This window comes from Silurus meridionalis, chromosome 25 (assembly GCF_014805685.1).
Source record: "Silurus meridionalis isolate SWU-2019-XX chromosome 25, ASM1480568v1, whole genome shotgun sequence".
Lineage (NCBI taxonomy): Eukaryota > Metazoa > Chordata > Actinopteri > Siluriformes > Siluridae > Silurus > Silurus meridionalis.
In genome coordinates this window covers 5,653,429-5,676,768 of record NC_060908.1, presented here as the reverse complement: position 1 = coordinate 5,676,768, position 23,340 = coordinate 5,653,429, and the positions used below count along the sequence as shown (strand labels likewise).

The 23,340-nt window shown below is 38.1% G+C and overlaps 2 protein-coding genes and 1 long non-coding RNA gene across 6 annotated transcripts; 2 read left to right on the top strand and 1 right to left on the bottom strand.

Annotated features, from left to right (window-relative positions):
- The first annotated feature begins 1,811 nt into the window (after positions 1 to 1,811).
- Positions 1,812 to 4,116, top strand: sebox (SEBOX homeobox). Of its 2 annotated transcripts, none has more exons than XM_046839390.1 (3): positions 1,812 to 2,045; positions 2,473 to 2,684; positions 3,269 to 4,116. In XM_046839390.1, exons 1-3 carry the CDS (start codon positions 1,862 to 1,864, stop codon positions 3,905 to 3,907), a joined length of 1,035 nt encoding a protein of 344 aa, XP_046695346.1. In that variant the 5' UTR covers positions 1,812 to 1,861; the 3' UTR covers positions 3,908 to 4,116. The 2 variants fall into 2 exon arrangements, with proteins under 2 accessions (XP_046695346.1, XP_046695347.1); XM_046839391.1 differs by having other exon boundaries at positions 1,813 to 2,045; positions 2,482 to 2,684.
- A 1,266-nt stretch (positions 4,117 to 5,382) lies between these two features.
- Positions 5,383 to 8,121, bottom strand: LOC124379173. Its single transcript, XR_006924382.1, has 3 exons — positions 7,987 to 8,121; positions 6,243 to 6,337; positions 5,383 to 5,428 (listed from the first exon to the last, which is right to left on the bottom strand). It is a non-coding gene; the product is annotated as an uncharacterized LOC124379173 (long non-coding RNA).
- On the top strand, positions 7,902 to 22,735 carry poldip2 (polymerase (DNA-directed), delta interacting protein 2). Of its 3 annotated transcripts, none has more exons than XM_046839319.1 (11): positions 7,902 to 8,121; positions 9,281 to 9,359; positions 10,093 to 10,190; positions 13,157 to 13,256; positions 13,402 to 13,477; positions 14,033 to 14,140; positions 14,623 to 14,759; positions 15,264 to 15,290; positions 15,406 to 15,531; positions 16,325 to 16,404; positions 21,341 to 22,735. In XM_046839319.1, exons 1-11 carry the CDS (start codon positions 7,940 to 7,942, stop codon positions 21,453 to 21,455), a joined length of 1,128 nt encoding a protein of 375 aa, XP_046695275.1. In that variant the 5' UTR covers positions 7,902 to 7,939; the 3' UTR covers positions 21,456 to 22,735. The 3 variants fall into 3 exon arrangements, with proteins under 3 accessions (XP_046695275.1, XP_046695273.1, XP_046695274.1); XM_046839317.1 differs by lacking the exon at positions 21,341 to 22,735 and adding an exon at positions 17,685 to 19,240 and having other exon boundaries at positions 7,904 to 8,121; XM_046839318.1 differs by lacking the exon at positions 21,341 to 22,735 and adding an exon at positions 17,685 to 19,240 and having other exon boundaries at positions 7,906 to 8,121; positions 9,284 to 9,359.
- The last annotated feature ends 605 nt before the right edge of the window (positions 22,736 to 23,340 follow it).

The following is a 23,340-nucleotide window of genomic DNA, read 5'->3' as shown; positions in this document are numbered from 1 at the left end:
TGTGTATTGGAGGCGCGCGACTCCTCGCTCAGCTTTAATTATGCTAATGAGGGCACGAGGAGCAATGCAAAAAAAAGAAAGAAAACAGAAGATTGTGTGGTCTGTAGTACTGCACAATTCCCTAGCCTTTTTGGCATGAAATAAATTTTTTAAATAAGCACATATCTGCCTTATTCCTATCACGATACATTACATTTCTGTGAAAATGCAAAACGTATTTATGACGCAATAAATAACAGCGCGCGACAAAACAAAAAATCTGAAATTTCAGAGAAGGCTGAAATTATGGCGGTGAAGTTCAGGAACACAGATTAGAGGAGTAATCTGTGACTCAGATTACTTTTTTTTTATTTCAGCACACTATTGTCTGCGTGGGTCTTAATCCTCCCAAGTCATATCATCATCTATCATCTCTCATCATGCTCATCTTAGATTATAACAGACTTTTAATATAACAGACTCAGGATCAGATTTAGACAGGATGTCACGCGTAAATAAGGACTGACTTGCATATTTATTATTGTTATAAAATGTGTTTGAGTGAATGCATATAAAACAGTGAAGTGTAAAAATATGTTTGGAGATTCAGGATCAGATTGCAAATTGCAAGAAAAACTGATTGCAGCACAGGTTTGTGTCAATAGGGACTGGATTAAATGTCAGGAAATACACAAAATAAATATCTAATCCATGATTGTTGATTCCAGCCCTGGAACACAAACGAACACCAGTTAAAGTGAATTGTGTACAGGTGTTTATCCAGCATGAGGACTTTGTATGGCTGGTTTAGAAGATAGAAAACCATCAAAAGACAAAAAATGTGGAAAGCCTAGAAAGCCATTAAAATGAGGAAGAAATGCGTGCAGGTGAAAATGTGTGCTAATTTGCATGAGAAAAAGGCCAATGATGACATAACTTCTGTAGGCAGGACATCCATCAGACATCAAGGGAGAGCTTCCAAATCACATACACATTACAAAGAATAATCCACCACAATAATATTTACTATGGGTATGTAATCGTGCAGTCAAACTCACAGGGGTTAGTTAACATTATTCCAAATATTGGCTAATATTTAAGTAATATTTGTGTGGGTCTGATTAAAATAAACCTGTTTATGTTTTCATACATATGTTTTAGAATCATAATCAGAAGATCAGTTTATTTGAATTCACATTTCTAGCACAGATTTATATACTAAATATAATTTAACAATATTTATATATATATATATATATATATATATATATATATATATACACACACACACACACACACACACATATATATAATTAGAATTAAACTAAATTATAATATAATAATATTAATAATAATAATATAAAATCGTATAATGGCATATATTGGTTAAATAAAAAGAATATTAAAAAGTGGTCTTTTAAGTCTATCTATCTATCTATCTATCTATCTATCTATCTATCTATCTATCTATCTATCTAGCTATCTATCTATCTGAGACATGTGAGTTGTTGTTTTGGGGTGCAGCTATTATCTATCTATTATGGTTAAAAACAACAAAAAATTGTTTTCTCTCTCTCTCTCTCTCTCTCTCTCTCTCTCTCTCTCTCTCTCTAAAATGGATCAAATAAAAGTGATCAAAATTGTAATTACCATGTTCGGTCTAGACATTGCATCCAAAGCCATTTTGTCCGGATTAAGTTGGGAGATCAAAGACACTACAGCTCGTTGTCTGTTAGGTCACACACACAGACACACGCACACCTCCAAATCCATGAAGTGTTCCTGTGTGTGTGTGTGTGTGTGTGTGTGTGTGTGTGTGTGTGTGTGTGTGTGTGTGTGTGTGTGAGAGAGGTGGGGGTGAAAGGTAAAGATATAAAGGTGAATGTTAAGGACTTCAGATACACTCCGAGGCAGGACGTGGACGGATTTGAAGAGACCTGAGCGCGCTGCGCGTACCCGAGTCATGGCTTTGTTTTTGGACCAGACTTGTGATTATGCTCAGAAAATGAAGGAAGACGAAAGAGAAATTGATTTTCTCTTCAACAAATGCCAAACTCGCTTTGCAGGTGAGCACTACGAGACTGTAGGAATCTAGTGTTGGAATCAGATTTAGATTTAGGCCCAGATTTATTTACAGCACAGTTTATACAAGGGGGAAAAAAAACGTTGGATTTACAAGTAACTGTAATTCGATTTATAAAGGAAAGTAATTACTGACATTGTTTTGTTATGAAATTAAACATTTTAAGTTTTAAGTGAATATAAAAATCTATGTAACGTTTTAGGCCATGAATGATGAGAGATTCTTTTTTACTTGTATTTACACGTTATTTATTTACTGTATGCACATTGTAAAATATATATGTTGCCTTTTTTACAACATAAAGTTTCTAAAAAAATACAATTACTAAGAAAAACATTTGATCTCTGTGCATCAAAAAGAAAAGAAAAATTCAACCAATATTTATAATGCATTCTAATGATTTCATCCAATGTTTTCAGACGCTGCGAACGAGCACGCGCTCTCCTCTCCGGAAGCAGACCGAACTGCGCAGCCGGAATCACAGAGGAAACGGAAAAGGACGATTTTTAGTCGCGCGCAGTTGTCGGAGCTCGAGCGCGCGTTTGTGTTCACTCCGTATCCTGACATCACAGTGCGCGAGCGACTGGCTGCTCTCACCCTCCTGCCCGAGAGCAAAATCCAGGTACAGTGTGCTTCAAACTATCTGATGCCCTGTGTTATTACAGATTATATCATTATATTGTTTAATTTTTTATCATAAATATTTTCTCACGGTTTTTTTTTTTTTACTTTTTTTTTCAGATTTTCTTTTTTTTTTTTTTTTTTACATATTAGTTTATAAAATATTGCAGGAGTTAAATTGCACGAGTTTTTATTTCACGCTATTTACTTATTCATTAGTTTATCTGGACATTATTATTATTATTATTATTATTATTATTATTATTATTATTATTATTATTTCCTTCCCATATTAATATCATATTACTCACATAAACACACCTAAAATGTGTGATTATTTTATGCAAGTATTATTTAATAATTATTCCTAATTGATTATTACATATATATTTGTACAGTCTATGTTTATTTCTGCTGAAATGCTCACTATATTAAAGATTTCCTTGCTAATATAAGGCATTTAAAAATTAATATTAATTACATAATTTTGTATTGCTACTTGAGTTTCCATGTTATTGTTTTTTTTATTGTTTTTTTTAATAATTGTTTAGTTCAAGGATTTTGACTTTTATTTGTCTTTCCAAGGTGTGGTTTCAGAACAGACGTGCTCGGAGCATCAAGAGTGGAAGACTCACCAGGCCCATGAAGAAAAATCCCGCCACGTATAACTCGGAAATCGCTTTCCCTCATCCCGGTCCCAATTTTACAGTATCTCCTGCTGAAGTTTACCAACCATCTAACCCAAACGACCAGCAGCAGATGTCTGACCTGAACTGGGTGAGGCAAGCATTGTGCCCCTGGTCTCAGAATCTGCCACAGCCCACACCCACACCAGCTCCGTCCATATCTCCTGACCTCCCGGGAGCATTTCCCTGGCAAAGACAGCCTTCAAAACCATCTGGAAGTCACTCTGTCCCAACAGATCAGATGGCCAGGCCAGTCCATTCCTTACCTCAGAATCAGTGGAGTGAGTGTGCACAGCCTAGCACTCATCCCACCTCATCTGGAGACTTTTCAGGGAAACCTCAGTGTAACATTAATCAAGGTGGGTATCAGTCATTTCCAATGGACCAGGTTGTTCCTTCACATGCTGCACAAAACTGCTGGCAGGGAAGCATGCACAGACAGGGAGCACCCATTATGCAATACCCTCAGACATCCTTAGGAGACATCTCTGACCTGATCTACAGTGCGTCTGTGGTCACCAACCTGGCTGAATTCTGACTACACCTGCAGAATGTTTTAGAAATGGAAAATGATTAACATTTTTGACAAGTATTTCTATCTGTGATCACATGTGATAACATTCACACAGACTCATCCTCTTGTCTAATTGTTTTGTAATTAAATATTTGATTTAATATTTATGATATTGTACATACAAATGTGATTTTTGAGCTTTAGAAACAACAGAATAAACTGTGTATCCAGTATGTGATCTGTCTTGTTTTTATCGCATGGAAGCCGAAAAGTGTAGAATTTCTAAAATTTACACTATTGGGTAGAAGTGTGTCTCAACAACAAATTATTTTTTTTCTGTATTTTTGGGTTTAATGAACATAGTGAATTATTTATTGAAAGACAGAAAGTGGCTGAACATCTGCTTGGATGGTATGTCAAGTTGAATTTAAGAAAAATGATATTTAAATTACCGTCCTAATAAAAACAACAACATTTATGTAAAGTACAAAAACATATCAATATGTATTTATATAAATGTGTATACAAATAAAAACGTATAAATAACTGTGCTTTTATAGGAACCATAATCATTGACCACATGCTCTTTTCTTACATGAGCCTAGTTTTTGCACAATTTAGTCATTAATAGTCAAATTTACTGGGTTAGAACGTCCACAAAAAAAGTTATATGCAATAATCACTTATGTATTTAATAGTGATAAAAATCGTATGTCCAAGAAATTCCAAAAAAATTGAAAGTTACAGATTTAATTCTGTTCAAAACACTGATACTAGAGACTCTTTTTTTTCCTAAACCTTAACATGGACATCCACCATACAGTATAAATTAATATTTAGAAATGAACACCTCAATAAACATCTGCTTGTTCAAAGTCAAGTCAAAGTGAACTTTATTGTCATTCAGCCAGGCAGCAAAATGAACATATAACAGTCAGTAGGCAAGACAGGTACAAAATAGACAGCATAATAGATAGTAGACAATACACATAGATAACACAATTAACACCACAAAGGAGAAAAAAAATGGTTGGTAACACACATGGATAACACAATAGACACAAAAGTAAAATGGTTAATTTTTTACATTGCACAAGTGGCAAAAACTATGAAACACTATAAAAACTGTTTATTTTTTTATATATTATGTTTTATATATTAAAGGAATGTTCATAGGACTGTGGTGAGACCTGCGATGTTGTATGGTTTAGAGACAGTGGCATTGAGTAAAAGACAGGAGGTGGAGCTGGAGGTAGCAGAGCTGAAGATGTTGAGGTTTTCGTTGGGATTGACGACGATGGACAGGTTTAGAAATGAGTTTATTAGAGGGACAGCGCATGTAGGTCGTTTTGGAAACAAGGTGAAGGAGGCGAGATTGAGATGTTTTAGACATGTGCAGAGGAGGGACAGAGGGTATATCGGGAAGAGAATGCTGAGGATGGAGACACCAGGAAGGAGGAAAAGAGGAAGACCAAGGAGGAGGTTTATGGATGTGGTGAGGGAAGACATGCAGGTAGTTGGGTTGAAAGAGGCAGATGTAGAGCCCTAATGGGAGAAGCCAAAAGAAGAAGAAGTCATTTTTCTAAAATAATTAAATTTAATGTAATTTTGTCATTTATTCCTAACTCTCTAAACACCTTTATGTCATTAATAGTATTTTGCATGACTTAAAATAATGATACCTAGACATATATTTTGGATCTTGAAATATATATTTTTTATTTATTAAAATACATTGTTTAAATAAAACACAAACATCAAGAATGACTATGTTCATCTAGAAATAACTATGTTATTTCACTTCATCCAACTTTTCTATAAAGCATAAATAAGACCACATACTCTCTTTGAATTCAAACAAATTAACCACCAAAAAGTTTGTGTTTTAATTTGTCATGTGTATTATATAATGCTGTTATTCTCTTCTTTGATTGAGGATTTTTTTTATATTGCCTCCGTTGTCAAAGACAGTTCTATATTTATTTCTTTGTTTGTTTGTTTTCAATTGTTTATATGCCAAGTATTCTTGTTTTTGTCTAATAAAGTGGTGTTTTTGTCTAACTTCTCTTTGTTCTCGTCTTCAAACAAACAATATCAAAAATATGTTGTTGTTTTTATTTAACAATTTCTATGTCTGTCATCTTATCAGAAGATTGGGCTACATGTGGATTTAAGGCTCTGAATGGTTTATTAAAGTTGTGGTTATTACAGAAGGGATATGACCACAGACCTCACAGGTTGCCCGATCCACTGGACACTGATCAATGTGTATCATAATAATCCCTACAGGGAAATAATCCTGAAATAAAATTAAATCCCATAATCCGGGTGTAATTTCTACAGTTTTACTCTGACATACCTTTGTGAGTTTGTCGGTATGTGTGTTCCAGATGCAACGGCTACATCCTTTAATCTTGGCTATATCTGGGGGATATGTGCTTCGTATGCTGCAAGCTGGACAGGAAAATAATACTTATAGCCTGATCAACAACGGTTTCCAAAGTTTAATCCAATTATTAAAGTATTATTGTTACCTCTATAGATTTTAATATTTTAATATAACAGAATAACAGAACATGCTATAATATATATATATATATATATATATATATATATATATATATATATATATATATATATATATATATATATATACAGTACAGACCAAAAGTTTGGACACACCTTCTCATTCAAAGAGTTTTCTTTATTTTCATGACTATGAAAATTGTAGAGTCACACTGAAGGCATCAAGGGCTATTTGACCAAGAAGGAGAGTGATGGGGTGCTGCGCCAGATGACCTGGCCTCCACAGTCACCGGACCTGAACCCAATCGAGATGGTTTAGGGGTGAGCTGGACCGCAGAGTGAAGGCAAAAGGGCCAACAAGTGCCAAGCATCTCTCGGGGAACTCCTTCAAGACTGTTGGAAGACCATTTCAGGTGACTACCTCTTGAAGCTCATCAAGAGAATGCCAAGAGTGTGCAAAGCAGTAATCAAAGCAAAAGGTGGCTACTTTGAGGAACCTAGAATAAGACATTTTTCAGTTGTTTCACACTTTTTTTGTTATGTATATAATTCCATATATAATTCCACATGTGTTAATTCATAGTTTTGATGCCTTCAGTGTGAATCTACAATTTTCATAGTCATGAAAATAAAGAAAACTCTTTGAATGAGAAGGTGTGTCCAAACTTTTGGTCTGTACTATATATAATAATACATGATACATCATATGTCTCAACATGTATATTTATATTTATTATTGTACGGTTATCAGATATCATTTGGTGTAATTATTTTTTGTAAAAAAAATTATAATGCAATTTCATTTAATAAAATACCTTATGTTAAACAACTGGGTCTAGAACAGATATTAAAGTAAAATTCACTAGCTCATATAGCAGGGATATACATGTATTTGTGATTAAATTAGTTAAAGTATAAGAATTGTATTTCAATTAAGTTGACGCACTACAAACACGTTGCTTTGTCTGACCTGAGATCAGTTTATAAGGTTCTATAAAAAAGTAATTGCCTCTAAATCACCATCTGTTACTGATCTCAAATCAGCCTGAAGCGGTTTGAGATACCGTTTTAAATACCAATAATATCTGCACGCCACTTTGGGCTGACCTGAGATCAGTTTATATCACTGGGCCTTTCAACATAATTACAGCCACCTTACCGTCTGTTACTGATCTCAGATAAGTCTGAAGCGGCATTAGATACATACACGTTGACCGGTTTAAATAACTGCAATATACAAGCCGTTTTAGTCTGACCTGAGATCAGTTTATAACAGTGCCTTTCAACATCATTACCGCCAAATCGCAATCTGTTACTGATCTCAGATCAGCCTGAAGCGGAATCGTTTACACTCCAAATGTTTAGAGGCAGTAATTTAATACGATCTTGTGCTGACCTCAGATCAGTTTATCAATTTCTCTTACAGCAGCATTGCCTTCAATTCCGCCAGCTGATCTCAGATCAGACTTCGACTCGACTCGTGTCTTTAAATGATCAGCCTGCGTTCTGACCTCGCTATCCTAAACAAAGATGGCGGCGTGTGTGTTACGGAGCTGGGGGATTCTGTCTACTCTTACCAGCTTTAGTAGGAAACAGACACTGCGGCTACTCGGTGTGGAGCTCCACAGCAGACACGAAGTGAACCGACGACGCCTGCAGTGTTCCACATGCGGGCTCCTGAATGTGCAACAAAAACGGTTCATGTCGTCCAGGTATGAAGTTGCTCCGTGTTTAGTTTAGCGTGCTAGTCAGCATTAGCCAAGTGACCATACTATTAAGTATGTAGCATGCTAAACAGTGCAGCTAGAAGCATACTGCTTGGGCATACTATATAGGACGGGAGTATGGAGTATTGCACAGTGTTAGGTGGCTAAATGGCTAGCTAGTAAAATACCCAGCATGTTAAATTACTTTTTATTGCAATGACAATTGTAAACAATTAAGAGCTTTCTTTCTAATTTTAGCAAGTTGATGAAATAGTGTACAGTATTATTTGACATGGGGCTATGCTAGCTAACACTGCTGACATGCTTAGCAACGAGTGCGTGCTTGTGTAATCGTGCTAAGGTCAGCTAGTTGTTCAGTTAGACGTGCACTTTACATTTTGCTCAATGTAGCTACATTTAGCTTTGATAGCAGCCTGACAAACGCATGGCATTCTTCCATTATTGCGAAAAGTTCATTTGTGAGATTTTTTGCTTTCTTAATGTACCAGCAGTTGTCTTGTGTAGAGGAAAGAGTAGGTACAGAGTCAACAGCTATATTAGTGCCAGTACAACTACTGTGTCCCCATGTGCAGTCTTCAAATGGATCAAATTCTGTAATGAAACAGGCTCTCATGGGGACCATGCCAGGAAAGCAAGAACAAGAGCTACCTCTGCTGCAGAGGAAAAGTGTATTACAGAAACAAACCCCAGAAGCCAGCAATTTACATAAATGCTTCTCAGAGTTCAAGTGGTAGATATATTTCAACATCCATTGTTCAGTGGAAAGTGCGTGAGTCAAACCTTCATGGTCGAATTGCAGCAAAGAGACCATTACTTTGGAAGAACAACAAGCAGAAAAGACTTGTTCGGGTCAAGAAATATAAGGATATTACTGTTGAAGTGTGTTATGTTTCAGAATATTGTTATACCATTTAGTGTGTTTCCTCATGACCCTGGGGTTATTGATTGTAAGTGTGTGTGTGTGTGTGTGTGTGTGTGTGTGTGTGTGTGTGTGTGTGTGTTGTTATATCCCGTATTTACGTCCCATATTTTTGTGCATGTGTGAGACGACCTCTAAGGATCGCACTTGCGTGTAGAGTGGATCACTGACATTTGCTAACACATCTTTTCTTTTTTTCTGTGTCTTCTTTTTGATTTTGGCCAGAAGGGCAGAAGGGAAGGTGCTCGAGACGGTGGGTGTATTTGAAGCACCAAAGCAGCATGGCAAATATGAAACAGGGCAGGTAAGAGGTGACTTTTACACAAACACGTGCACGTTTGATTTTGTTTAGATATCGAGACAATTTTTGGCTTTAGTAGAAAACAGATGAAACTAACATTTGGATCAATTGATGAATGATACATAGTCAATGATACATGGTCAATGTCTTATTTTACTATCCTGCTCTCGATTAACAATCTCATAAACAATGAATTTCCTGAGTCCAGGTGGTGAAAGAGTCTGCCACAAAGTTTGGGAGTCAAATCCACATAAGAAGCGATTTAGTTTGCTCATATCTGGCAAAGCAAAACAAGTGTAGCACCTGTTTTTCAATGATCGAGAGAACCAGTGCAGTTTGGCCTTTATTCTTATTCTGAACTCAACAAACTGAACAGAATCGGGATTTGAAATACAGTCAAGGGATCATTAGTTACTTATTATGTAGTTGTTAAAAGGTCATAAAGGATACAGAAATCTTAGATTAGCTGTTTTTCCTGAAAAAAAGTGGTTGGCAAATTTTTGCCAATATTATAATTGTCTATCAATAATACTGTCTTATACTTAATAACTGGTTATTTGATTAAGCCTAGTTTTTTTTAGTCTTATTAGTTATTTTGAATGCTAGACAAAAATATTGTAAAATATAGTGAACAATCCAATCATAAACTCCAAAAAAAATGTGATAGATTGATTTTCAACCAATTTATTGCAGTTGGAGATTTGTTTCTGATCAATGTCGTATGAATGTGCTTTAGTTGTTCCTACACAGTGTGTTTGGCTACAGAGGCATCGTCCTGTTCCCCTGGCATGCTCGACTTTATGACCGCGACGTCACCCCTCCAGCATCTGACAGGTGAGCACCATTTCCAATTGCTTTTGAGCAAAATGTCCCACACCCTTTCCTGCGTTTCTTGTGTGTGTGGCTTAACCAAAGCATTCAGCATGTTTCTTTGATTTTATAATACACTTAGGAGGGAAATGCTAACTTTTTAAACTGGAAGATTGTTTTTTATTTTAACTGTCTTGCAAACACATTGTCTTTTCTTTGTGATATTCGAAAAAGCATGAAGCGCAAATGTACTTCATTCTACAAAGTGTGCATTTGCAGAACAGCTTCCCCATTAGTCTCATTGTTCATCTTTATTCATGCATACTCTCTAAAAGCATCCAAACACACTTGTCTGTCTGCGTTCCAAGTTTGGATCGTGTATGTATATACAGATGAACTTTCTTGAGACTCTATAAGGAAGGGCAGACATTGTTGTGCTTTCTTAACCAGAGCTGAAGTGTTCTGGTGCCAGGACAGTTCCTCAGAGATGTAAACTCCCAGGAACTTAAAGTTGGAGACTCGCTCTACCTCAGTGCCATTGATGTTGACTGTGAAATGTCTCCTGCTGTTGGATTTCCAAAAGTCCACAATGAGCTCTTTAGTCTTCGAGGCGTTGAGGGTCAGGTTGTTGGTGGCACACCATGCTGTCAGGCTTGGGATCTCTTCCCTGTAGGCCGTTTTGTCGTTGTTACTTGTTACTGATCTGGCCGGTCACGGTGGTGTCATCTGCATACTTAATGAAGATGTTTGAGTTATGCAGAGGAGCACAGTCGTGGGTAAACAGGAAGTAGAGTAGAGTAGTGGGATCAGAACACTGCCCTGTGGGATGCCAGTGTTTAGAATGATGGTTGAGGATATCTGGTGGCCCAATCTAACAGATTGAGGTCTGTTGGTGAGAAAAGTCCAGAATCCATCTGCAAGTGGAGGTGCAGATAGCCAGGTCACTGAGCTTAGTGATCAGGTCAATGAACAGCATTCTGATGTAGTTGTTGCTTTAATCCAGATAGGTGAAGGCTGAATGAAGAGCCGTGAAATCTGCATCCTCTGACCTGTTCGGGCGATAGGCAAACTTTCGTGGGTCCAGTGTAGGTGGTAGGCCCGCAGTGAGGTGATTAAGGACCATTTTCTCAAAGCACTTCATAGCGATAGGGGTGAGTGCAACTGGGCAAAAGGCATTCGACAGCTGAGTGCTTAGGCATTGGTATGATGGTTGTGGTCTTCAGGCATGTAGGAACTGTAGCTTGGGCCAGTGACAGGTTGAAAATGTCAGTGAAAACCTGTGCCAGTTGTCCAGCGCATGCTCTGAGAACATGTCGTGGTATGCCGTCCGGGCCAGCTGCCTTGCATGCATTCACTCTGCTAAACGCTGAATGGACGTCCATTGTTGAAAGTGAAAGTGGGCTGTAAGCAGTAGGAGAGTCCGTGGTTGAGGGGAAATGTCCTTGAGCAAAAAAGTGATTGAGTTTGTCCGGTTGGAAGGCACTGCTGGTTGGTTGAGTTCGAGCTGTAGGTTTGTAGTCCGTGATGGTCTGGATGCCTTTCCACATGCTTCTGGGGTCAGAGTTGTGGAAGTGCTCTTCTATGTTAAGTTTAAATGTGAGTTTGGCTCTCCTGATGCCTCTTTTCAGGTTGGGCCTGGCTCTGTTGTGGTCCTCTGCGCTGCCAGATTTAAAAGCAGCATCTCTTGCTTTCAACAGAAGACTGACTTCAGAGTTTATCCACGGCTTCTGATTAGGAAAACATTTTACGTGTTTGACGGTAGTGACATTGTCAATGCACGTGTTGATATGGTCCAAAACGGATGATGTGTAAATGTCCATGTCTGTGTGAGAGTCCAGTGTGGCCTGTGAGGCAAACATGTTCCAGTCAGTTTTCTGAAACTGTTGCTGTAGAGAAGAAATGGCTCCCTCTGGCCATACCTTTACTGTCCTCACAGCAGGTTTCACCTGTTTGACCAGTGGTGTGTATTTGGGTAGCGTGAACAAAGAGAAGTGATATAACTGACCCAAATGAGAGAGGGGAATGGCCATGTATGACCCAGGTATGTTTGTGTATACCTGGTCCAGTGTTTTGTCTCCTCTGCTGGAGCAGGAGACATTATGGTAAAATTTTTGTAAAACCGATCTCCGGTTGGAGTGGTTGAAATCTCCAGCAACGATAATGGCTTCTTTGGGATATGCAGACTGTTGTTTGCCGATAGCTGCCTGCAGTTCCTCCATAGCTAGTTTAGCGTTAGTGTCCGGAGGAATGTGCACCGCAGTCACAACAAAGGCTGAGAATTCTCTTGGTAAATAAAAGGGTCTGCACTTAATCATCAAGTACTCTAAATGAACAGAGCAATGACTTTCAGTAACAGTAGAGTCTGTGCACTGTGATTTGTTAACATAAATGCACAGACCTCCACCTCTGCACTTACCAGAGTCTACTGCCGCCCTGTCCAACCGCAAAACACTGCGACCCCCGAGCTCAATGCCGCTGCCGGGAATGTTGTCGTTGAGCCATGTTTCAGTAAAAATCATGACATTGGCAAGGAAGATGCTTAAATAGTCTATTCATCTTTAAAAACCTTTCTTCCAACATCAGGATCATGACCTGTGTTTTAATTGAAAAGCCTCACTGTATGAAAGATCTGGAAGATTCCACACACATGGTACTCAAAACAGACCTTTCAGAAGGTTTATAAGGTTTTTAAAATTCAAACACTATTTGTAACAGGAAAAATGCTGGTGTATTGGTGACCTAGAATAACATATCAGTAAGCAATATAAGAGAGATTAGTCTCATTATTCATTTGAGTAAACTGTCACATGGTGCTATGAATTACTGTGTTGTTGTTTTTGTTTCTATTTTTGTCTCTGACAAGACCTGAAACCAGCAGCATGGCTACAGGAACATTTGTGTATTTCCCCTAGAATCATGACTTGAAGCTCAAAACAACCCGAATTGTATCTTGTGTATTGTCACTAAGAGATTGTGTTGTTTTATTACAGTAAACCAGAGACTCCCGGAGCACATGGGTCAAAGGAGGTGAAGGGAAAAACACACACATATTATCAAGTCCTTATTGACACCAGAGACTGTCCACACATAGTAAGTGCAGGCACTATACACTTATCCTTTGCATTTCAATCATGCATTAATGGTTTTATTTACACTTTCTGCAAATTAAGACTGCATTAAAAAACCCTGTAGTTCTGTTGACGGTAATTTTAATCAAATGCGTTTGTATTGGCAGTCGCAGAGATCACAGACAGAGGCAGTGACATTTTTAGCCAATCATGATGACAGCAGAGCTCTGTATGCTATCCCAGGTGAGCAAATAAACATTCCTTGTGCTGCTTAATGAAGAAATGTTCCCTTTGTTAAATTATATATAAATAAAGAAGTGAAAGAAGAGCAGAGTAACTGTTACAATCCTGAAGTTTTTCAGTTTATTTTCCTTGACATCTGTTGACATTTAATGTTTAATGATGTGAAGCATGTCACTTTAGTAACACTACCTAGAAACTGTTCTGAAGGAAAATGTCACCTTACAGAATGATTCAGTATGATAGATAATTATATACACTCTAAGGACAAAAGTCTGTAGACCCCTGACTGTAAGAATCATGTGGTGGTTTTTTTTTGTTGTTGAAAACAATGCAGTCAAAGGTAAGAAAGAGAGAAAAAACCCCATATACATGCCGCTGAAGCGCGTAAGAATCCGCCATACAAGATTCATGTGGGTGACGTTTAACAGTAATATGTTGGAATGTGTGTGTTTTGAATTACAGCCAGTCCTGTCAGAGCTTGGACAATTCAGCAGTGCTGTATAAACCTAAACCTGTTAGCCTGTTAATCTGTGAATGTGTAATCTGTGTTTCTAGGTCTGGACTACGTGAGCCATGAGGATATTTTGCCATATAATTCTACAGACCAGGTGCCCATTCAGCATGAGCTGTTTGAGAGGTTTCTCATGTTCAACCCATCTAAAGGTATTGAACTTGAATATCTTACTGCAGTTCAAAATATGTCCATTTAAAAAAATCCCATTTTTGACCCTGACAGCTCTTTAAAATTAAATTATGCTCAATCACTATATAGGCAAGAGATTTTACAGGGAGATATTACAATATCCAGATATAACTAGATATTGTGATATCTTGTGAGATATCACCAGATGAGGATGGGTTCCCTCTTAAGTCTGGTTCCTCTCCAGGTTTTTTTCCATTTGCTATCTCAGGGAATTTACTCCCTTGCCTCCCTTGCCTTGTTAAAAGTGCTATACAAATAAAAATGAACTAAATGAATAGCGAGATCCGCTGCATTGACTCCACCCAGATATTTTCTAATATATTCAATTATCTATTATATTGCTGCTCTATCATCTCTAGCATTTAAAAACAAATTATTTTATATAAATTTTTTTGCTGACCAGGCTCTTTGTCTCATGCCGTATAACTTTGTGTTCCATCAGTGCCTTCATTTATAGCGAGAGACACACTGCGTGCATGGCAAGAGAAGAACCATCCATGGCTGGAGTTGTCCGATGTCCACAGGGAAACTACAGAGAATATCAGAGTGACTGTCATCCCCTTTTACATGGGCATGAGGGTAAGGCTCTTCAAATATAATGTATAAATGTAGTTTTGCTGTCATTTCAATTGTTAAACCATTGAGAACATTATAATGTTGAAGACCTGGACTAACTTGTTATTGTGAATTCTTTTTATTTTTAGTTAGTGAATTTTAGTGAGTAATTGATTAATCATTCAATGGCCCTGAAGTCTGTATATTAATTAACTAATGTAATTATTTAATTAATAAATTATGAATAATAAATATAATATAGCACTCACCGTGCACTTTATGTGCAGTGCACAGTCTCGTGTTAAAGCAAACATCGTGTGGTGCCGGTTATTCAGCTCGAGAGGCCCCTATCGTAATAACGGTGGACCTGAACCAGGAAAAAACGTTGTCCGATGTCGGTCCCTATCGTCGACTTCTTTATAAAAAAATTAAATAAAAAAAATGAGCTCCGTCATAGTACATTCTTTAGTGAGATCAGTGTTTCTAATTTCTTTCTTTTGCTAATAATTTTTTTTTATTATTTAACAGGAAGCACAGAATTCCCATGTGTACTGGGTAAGTCAAAGCCAAGATTATCCCAGTTTATACCAAATTAATAACATTTGAAGAACTTTGTGATTATGTTTTGCATTTGTCTTGATGTGCATGTGTGTGTGTTTCATTAAACCAGTGGCGCTACTGCATCCGTCTCGAGAACATGGGTAATGAGGTGGTGCAGCTGAGAGAACGACACTGGAGGATCTTCAGCCTTTCAGGAACACTGGAGACAGTCAGAGGCAGAGGGGTGGTGGGCCGGGTGAGTGTCTGAAAAGAGAAAAGAATTTAGTGCAAAATGGTCCATGTTCTGGATGGGTGGGATGTCAAAAATGTGTTACCAGTCATTTGTCATGTGAGCTGGATTGTAATGGGATTTGGCCAAGACCACATTTTGGTGTCTGGCAGTCAAATGATATGGAACGGTGTCTGCAATTTCTCCAATAAAAATAGTTTTATCAGTTGTGCAGGATCAGACTTGCGGTTTGTTTTGAAACGCTCGCAGCCTGTGTAGATCTGTTGCTTGAGGATTTGAAATTGAACATGTTCTGGTTCACAGGAAGGCTGATGTAAACTGCTATGTAGTGAAAAATAGGTTTTGGAAAGCTTATGTTTGCATTTTACTGCAAACATGGTTTGGAAACCACCAACTCTTTCTTATTGGCTAATTGTCTGTTATATAATCAGGAAATAGTGCAATGTATTTATTGCAGTGGTTGGCTCTTGCATAATCCCAGATTGGACATAACATTTCTTCACCTTTTACCCTGTAACTTTCTCTGCTACACTCTCGGTGAGCTGCCTCAGCAAGCTGACGTGATTTATATAACACGCGCTCAGAGGAGTTTACCCCCATTTTCCGCTGCTACAGATGTTCCTTTTTTAGTTGGATGAGTTTATGTAGACCTGCCATTACAGGTCTATTTTATTGTTCAGAACCACAAATGGCCTTAATTGGAACACTGCGTTGTTATAAACTGTTATAAATGCATGTCGTAGTCTGCTTCAAAGTACACCTAATCAAGATCTTAATTTAATCTGTGTTTGTGTGATAGGAGCCTGTATTGTCCAAAGAGCAGCCAGCGTTCCAGTACAGCAGTCACGTCTCATTACAAGCCCCCAGCGGACACATGTGGTGAGTGATGCATTCATTCGAATGTTAAGTCCTCAAATGTGATGATTATTATTATTATTATTATTATTACTTCTTATACAGGTAATTTATCCGTTCTTCATATTCAGCAAACGGCTCATAGCTTTTTAAATTATGATATCTTTGTGGAAACAAATAAAAGATGAGTTGCTGAGTATGTTTGCACTCGATAAAAATGTAAAGCAGATCGGTTAGTAACTTTTTAGCTTGGGATACGGGTGTGTATAGGGTGCACTTTTTGCTCTTTAGTGATTGAGGCCATGAAATGTCCCATTAGTGGAAGATTTGATGGTGAAGTACCTGGTGAGATATGAAGCTCACAAAACACAGACCATGCTCAGTAACACGTGCATTTATGCAGCTCGGTGCAATGCGTTCGAAGCTGCATGGTTTAAAAAAACAAAACAAAAAATAAGGATGCTATTTTGTTTGTTTTGCTAAAACGGCTAACACTTTAAATAGCAGTCAGATTCCAATTCTTTCTTATTCAACATCATAAGCATCACATTCACTCCATTCTGTAAAGCTTGTGGAGCGTGTATGGGAATTAATGTTGGCTGGTTTTTGTTGTTTTTCTTGTGTTTTGTGAGGACACTATTTTTACTATTACTGTTTAAGGACCCGCAGAGGGACTTTCTTTTTTTTTTTTATACTGACCAAAAATAAGACATGCATTTAAACAAACAAAAAGTAAGTTACATACAAAATAAATAAGACACTTCAGCAAACAGCATGTGGAGTCAGTTATTCACCTCTAGAGGCCACTCTTGTACTGTATAATGACAGCGGACCAGAATAAAGACGCAACCCGGAAAAACTATGTATATGGATTTTTGACAATAGCTGATAGTTCCAGCAGTCAACTATTAGTGCCAATGAATCAGCAAGATTAAGAGAAAACTTTTGGCGTTTTTATGGCTATCATTTTCACACACACTAATAACACTTGGAAGGCTGTGAAAGTTTATGGAAGAATCAGTGTAAATATTCCTGCTTTTTCTGAATCTTTTATTATTTTTATGGTGTGTGTATGTGTGGCAGGCATTGAGTAAACGGTTATAGGGTGTATATCTCTCTTGAATAGATGTGTGCTCCTATATTTGTAAAATTTGCACTCCAGTTATATTTAGAGGTTTCTATCTGATCCTTGTTTGCTAGTGAATGCGCATCTGCTGATCATGTTTATAATTGAGCCGAACCACTGGGGGCCTGAGACGTTGTGTCTCTGACGGTGCCTCCTCTTGTGTCTGTGCACCATCTAGGGGCTCCTACCGGTTTGAGAGGCCCAACGCCACATTCTTCGATGTGCGCATCCCTCCCTTCTCTCTCGAAAGCAAGAAGGATGATATCCCCAACAGCTTCCTGCCCGGCCCCTTCACCTCACTGGCTTAAGAGCTCAGAGCCTTGCCCTGCTGTGCTCGTCCAAAAACCCTGCCAAGCCCAGCCTGTATTCCTGTCTTACATCTTCAACAACGTGTCCCTGACCTATTAATTAGCTGTTTCAGCCCAATTTTTCTCCATGTGCATTAATTCATGCAGCAACTAATATAATAATAAAATAATTTGTATAATATAAAATACTGTCATTTGGATTCAAGCACAAGACAAGCTCTTAACAGGAACAAGTAACCTATATGGACAAAAGTTTGTGGATACCTGACCTTAAGATTTGGGTTTTTTTTGTATTATTATTATTTATTTTTTTAAATGCCTATTCTACATTTAGTCGTAATTACGTTGTGGAGACTTTTATACAGCAACAAGGGTGTTGAAGTCAGGTACTGGTGCATGGCGAGGAGGCCTGGGGTGCAGTCAGTGTTCCAAATCACCGGTTTGGGTTTCCTTTTTTCAAGTTTAGGGAAAAAAGATGGCTATCGCATCCAAAAAGTCCTCTACAATTATGTGCCAGTTTAGGGAAGCACCACATATGGCTGGGAAAAATCAGGTGTCCCAATACTTTTGTCCTTTTAAAGAGTGAATACTAGACTAAAGATATTTAAAATGTCTATTGTTCTATTTGCGCAGTTGAGGTTGAACCAAGCAAAATGGGAAGGATAAAGTTTTGAAAACAACCATAAGCAAGTTCTCTTGTTTATTCAGCATGTTGCTTTTGGAATTGGAAATTTTCTATAAGCAAACGTATTAATGGCTTTAAGTTGGACCTGTGATCAGCTTGTAATCTACTTTATGGATTTATTAGATCTCGGCTTATGTTCCAAATTGTTACTAATGACTACAAAAGCATTTCGCACTAAAGGCACCCCATTAGGAGTAGTAAAGTTTTTAAACCCCAGACTGCACTTTCAGTTTTAATCACTCTCTCTCTCCTCTATCTCTTCCCCGGACTTGACTTAACAACCTCTCTGCACTTTGCAGCCGATGCATGTGTTCTAATGAGCTTTTATAGGCTGATTGCTAAACTCTAAAGTCCAGAAACGACCCACAACAGCACTTAGAAACATTTCAAACCTTTTTAATAGGAGTTTGTGTTTTTCCTCAGTATAATTAAGCAAAGCAAATGCAAGTCCATTTATAAAACTAGCAAGTTCTTGCAAGTCTAATATATGAATTACTTTTTCTTTGTCTTCTGATTTTCTTATCTGTCTAGGATAATTTATTCATGTATTCGGTGTCCTGCTGTGAAACTATTTTGTAGTTACATTTGTGTTGTATTTGTTGAGGAAACTGATTTAATCATATCCATGATTGAATGAACTATGATTTCGTTAATGACCCTATGAATCATTGAACATACTCAGGGGGAAAAGTGATTTTATTATGTATCTGTGACTAAAATAAAATCTGTATTCTCCAGGTTGATGGTGGTAGCAGATAGTAATTATTATTGCGGCACGTCAGATATTGTTGACTGAATTCTGGTTAACAAAAAAAGGAAAACTCTTTAGCTGAGATTGTTTTTTGCCTTTCTGTATACCGTGCTTCTACATCGCTACTGTCGGAACCGTAAATATACTTTACACTGATTAAATTATTGGATATTTGTGTGTCGAAGCAAAATTATCATGAACTTCAACAAATCAGATCACTTGATTAATTAGGCATTTTTAAGAACACATAGCGTCACTTATTCCCCCACTGGTTTTCTCTGTGCCTGCATGAGAATCCCTCATGAATTAACAAACGCGGATTAGTTGCGGATTATCTTAAAATCTACGGGAATCCGCAGAGGGGCCGGATGTTCAGGAGCGTTAGGAATTACATTTTAAACTACAGTGGTGTGAAAGTGCTTTCTTTAATGTTACAGATCATCAAACTAATTTAAATATCAGTAAAAGATAACACAAGTGAACACAACATGCAGTTTTTTAATGAAGGTTTTTATTATTGATGGGAAAACAAAATCCAAAACTACATGGCTCTCTGTTAGTGTTTGCCCCTAAACCTCATAACTGGTTGGGCCGCTCTTAGCAGCAACAACTGCAATCAAACGTTTGCAAAAACTTGCATTGAGTCTGTTTCAGCCCTGTGGAGAAACTTTGGTCCACTCATCTATGCAGAATTGTTGTAATTTAGCCACAATGGAGGGTTTTTGAGCGTAAACCGCCTTTTTAAGGTCATGCCACAGCATCTCAATAGGATTCAGGTCAGGACTTTGACTAGGCCACTCCAAAGTCTACATTTTGTTTTTCTTCAGTCTTTCAGAGGTGGACTTGCTGGTGTGTTTTAGATCACTGTCCTGCTGCTGAACCCAAGTTCGCTTCAACTTGAGGTCACGAACAGATAGCTGGACCTTCTCCTTTAGAATATTTTGGTAAACAGCAGAATTCAAGGTTCCATTCATCAAAGCAAGTAAAAAAAAATACCCAATTAAATGAAAACCCAAAATTTCAGTGTATCAGAAAATTTGGAAATTGTGAAAAGGTTTAATATTGGAGACTCGTGGTGTTGCACTCTAATCAGCTCATTAAATGCAAAAACATGCAAAGGTTTCCTGAACCTTTTGAATGGGTCTGTCTGGTTCAGGCTACACAATCATATGAAAGACTGCTGACTTGACAGTTGTCCAGAAGACGATCACGGACACCCTGCACATGGAGGGTAAGACACAAAAGGTCATCGCTAAAGAAGCTGTTGTTCAGAGTGCTGTATCCAAGCACATTTAATGGAAAGTTGAATGGAAGAAAAAAATGTGGTAGAAAAAGGTGGAACGAAGTCTATTCAAGAGTTTGGGGGGATTCACAGATTGGACTGCAGCTGGAGTCAGTGATTTAAGATCCATCACGCACAGACGTATCCATGGGCTACAACTGACTCATTCCTTGTGTCAAGCCACTTCTGAACCAGAGACAACGTCAGAGGTGTCTTACTTTGGCAAAGGACAAAAAAGACTGGACAAAGTCGTCTTTTCAGATGAAGGAAAAGAACATCTTGAGGTCCAGTGTAAAGTTTGCACAGTCAGTGGTGGTTTGGGTCATGTGATCTGCTGGTGTTGGTCCACTGTGTTTTATCAGGTTTAGAGCACTTCATGCTTCCCTCTGCTGACCAGCTTTATGGAGATGCTGATTTAAATTTCCAGCAGGATTTGGCACCTGCCCACACTGCCAAAAGCACCAAAAGTTGGTTGAATGACCATGGTGTTGGTGTGCTTACCTGGCCAGCAAACTCACCAGACCTGAACCCCATAGAGAATCTCTGGAAATATTTTATTAGATGAATAGACATGGTGATTTTTGTATTAAATAATTGCATTACTTGTCTCCATGTGTTCATGCGTTGCATTCGTATTCAGGGTAGAAATGATCAAATGAGTTCACAAATATTACTATTTAGTTTCTTTTCCTTTTAGATTTTTTTTTATTTTTACAATTGTTCTATTTATTTTACACTAAAAAAGGAGAGATTTTTGGTGTGAATCAAAGGCACTGGCTTATAATTCTTCTTTTTTTTAAACACTCAGGGGGACATTCCGAATCGAGCGGACCGACGGCTCACACTTTGATGTGCGAATCCCTCCGTTCTCCCTGGAGAGCAACAAAGATGACAAGTCTCCTCCTGCAGGATACAACTGGTAAAGCGGCTGAACGAACAGCCGTTTATCCCGCATTTAAAATCCTACCACCGAGGATAAAAACCCTGATCTCGGATCATGAATGTAGGATCAGTCCAGAAATCCTTTTCGTGAACTTGGACTTCTCTTGAGACTGATTTTAAATTGTCACCTTTTCAATACTGTATCTATCAGATAGAGATGCTCGGTAATCTCATCGTTGTTCGAGGTATACGTTACGCACAATTTGTTTGGGTGGGGGCAAGAAAAAGGAAGTGTGCACTAATATGGTTGAACATCCACATAGATGACGCCATTTGCATTTTACGCAGGGTTTACTTTTTCCACCCTCTTTTTCCAGCTCATTCTCTATTATTTGACTTTTTTCTTCTTTAGTTTAAAAACTGACGACGTTTGCAGGTACTTTCTTTCCCGGTGTATTTTTTTTTTTTTTTTTTTTTTTTTCCCCTCTCAGTGTTTCTCCTTAATATCAGTCTTCCTGCATGCTTCATTTCTAACACAGGAGCGTTTTGGTCATGGAGAGTTTGCACTTGCAGTTTGTGTCCCTATGACACGAATCTGCTCCAGATTTTAAAATGAAAGCTCAGTTGTGAATTGTTTTAAAACAAGCTCGATTTGTGATTCTGGCGAAAGCTGACTGGTGAGTCGTGATTTGTTGCCATAGTGCGCTTTTTATTATGTTGAACTTTTGCCCCAGTGGAAACTTATGTAATGAATAAATGCATGTCAAAAGTGTTAGTACCACGAAGAACCACTGTTGTGTATATTTTAGCATTTTTTCCCCCCCTCTCTCTAACATACCTAATTGATGTATTCCCAGGGAATTATTGGTTCCCTGTGACTGTTGGCTAAACACTGCTGGGCAAATTGAGCATGCACAAATGTCAAAATGTGAATGCCTTCAATCACCAACAAATGATTGGCCAGAAATTGAGCAAAAATGAAACGAATGCCCTCCCGAGACTCTCCTGTGCTTGTTTAATTGTGCTGCCAGGAACTGCTTGAAAGGAAAAGCTGACTGGAGCATCATTTGCAGGAGGTGGAGGCTCTGTGGTTAAGGCTCTGAGTTTCTGATTGGGACGTCGGGTGTTCAAGCCCCGGTATCGCCAAGCTGCCACTATGGTGTTTTCGAGGGTCACACACACACACACACACACACACCTTTAACCAAATCCAATGGAAAAACTATTCTATACTAAGTTCCTTTGCCTGTTAGTTTAATCCTTGATAGTTTTCTGACCAGTGATTTGTTGTTAAAAGTATTAAAAGCCATTTTGGTCTTGCTTTCTGTGTTGTTTTTTTATTTTCTTAATTTAAATTTTTTGTCCAGTAGTATGCATTTGGCAAAAATAGCTTAAACAGAGTCTCAGAGATTCTTCTAAGGCCCAGAGACTATGATGCTAGTGGTAGAAACCCGATGCAAAAAAGGCATCTGAAAGACCTCTCCAGTAACAGTCTGTTATTGCTCCATGCTCTGGCTGAGTAAACTTCCTGTTTGAGCAGTACTCTTGAGAAAGGAACAGAAGCTTCTACTTTGTTAGGGATTAGGATTTATACTCGATAGATACAGTATACAGACAAATGTTCCTGGACACCTGACCTTAAGATTTGTATGTGATTTTTGACTTCCCCATTTGCTGTTATAATAACTTCTCTAGATTTTGGCGTGTGCTTGTGGAGATTTGTGCTCATTCAGCCATAATGGTATAAGGACAAGTCAGGTACTGGTGTAGGTGAAGTGAGGAGGCCTGGGATATTGTCAGCGTTTCTGTACAATTCATCCCAAAGATGTGTCCAAATACTTTTGTCTGTATTGTGTGTTAAAGGTATATGACAGTCTGCTTAAAGCAATACCCTCCTGCCCGATTGAGTAATATGATAAGCCAAAC

Excerpts from the sequence above, each read along its gene's own strand:
- sebox (XM_046839390.1), top strand. The coding sequence starts at position 1,862 with ATGTTAAGGACTTCAGATACACTCCGAGGCAGGACGTGGACGGATTTG. Across the intron at positions 2,046-2,472 it reads ATGCCAAACTCGCTTTGCAG|TGTTTTCAGACGCTGCGAAC; the intron begins GTGAGCACTACG and ends GATTTCATCCAA. Across the intron at positions 2,685-3,268 it reads TGCCCGAGAGCAAAATCCAG|GTGTGGTTTCAGAACAGACG; the intron begins GTACAGTGTGCT and ends TGTCTTTCCAAG.
- poldip2 (XM_046839317.1), top strand. The coding sequence starts at position 7,940 with ATGGCGGCGTGTGTGTTACGGAGCTGGGGGATTCTGTCTACTCTTACC. Across the intron at positions 9,360-10,092 it reads GCAAATATGAAACAGGGCAG|TTGTTCCTACACAGTGTGTT; the intron begins GTAAGAGGTGAC and ends AATGTGCTTTAG. Across the intron at positions 16,405-17,684 it reads GCCCCCAGCGGACACATGTG|GGGCTCCTACCGGTTTGAGA; the intron begins GTGAGTGATGCA and ends TGCACCATCTAG.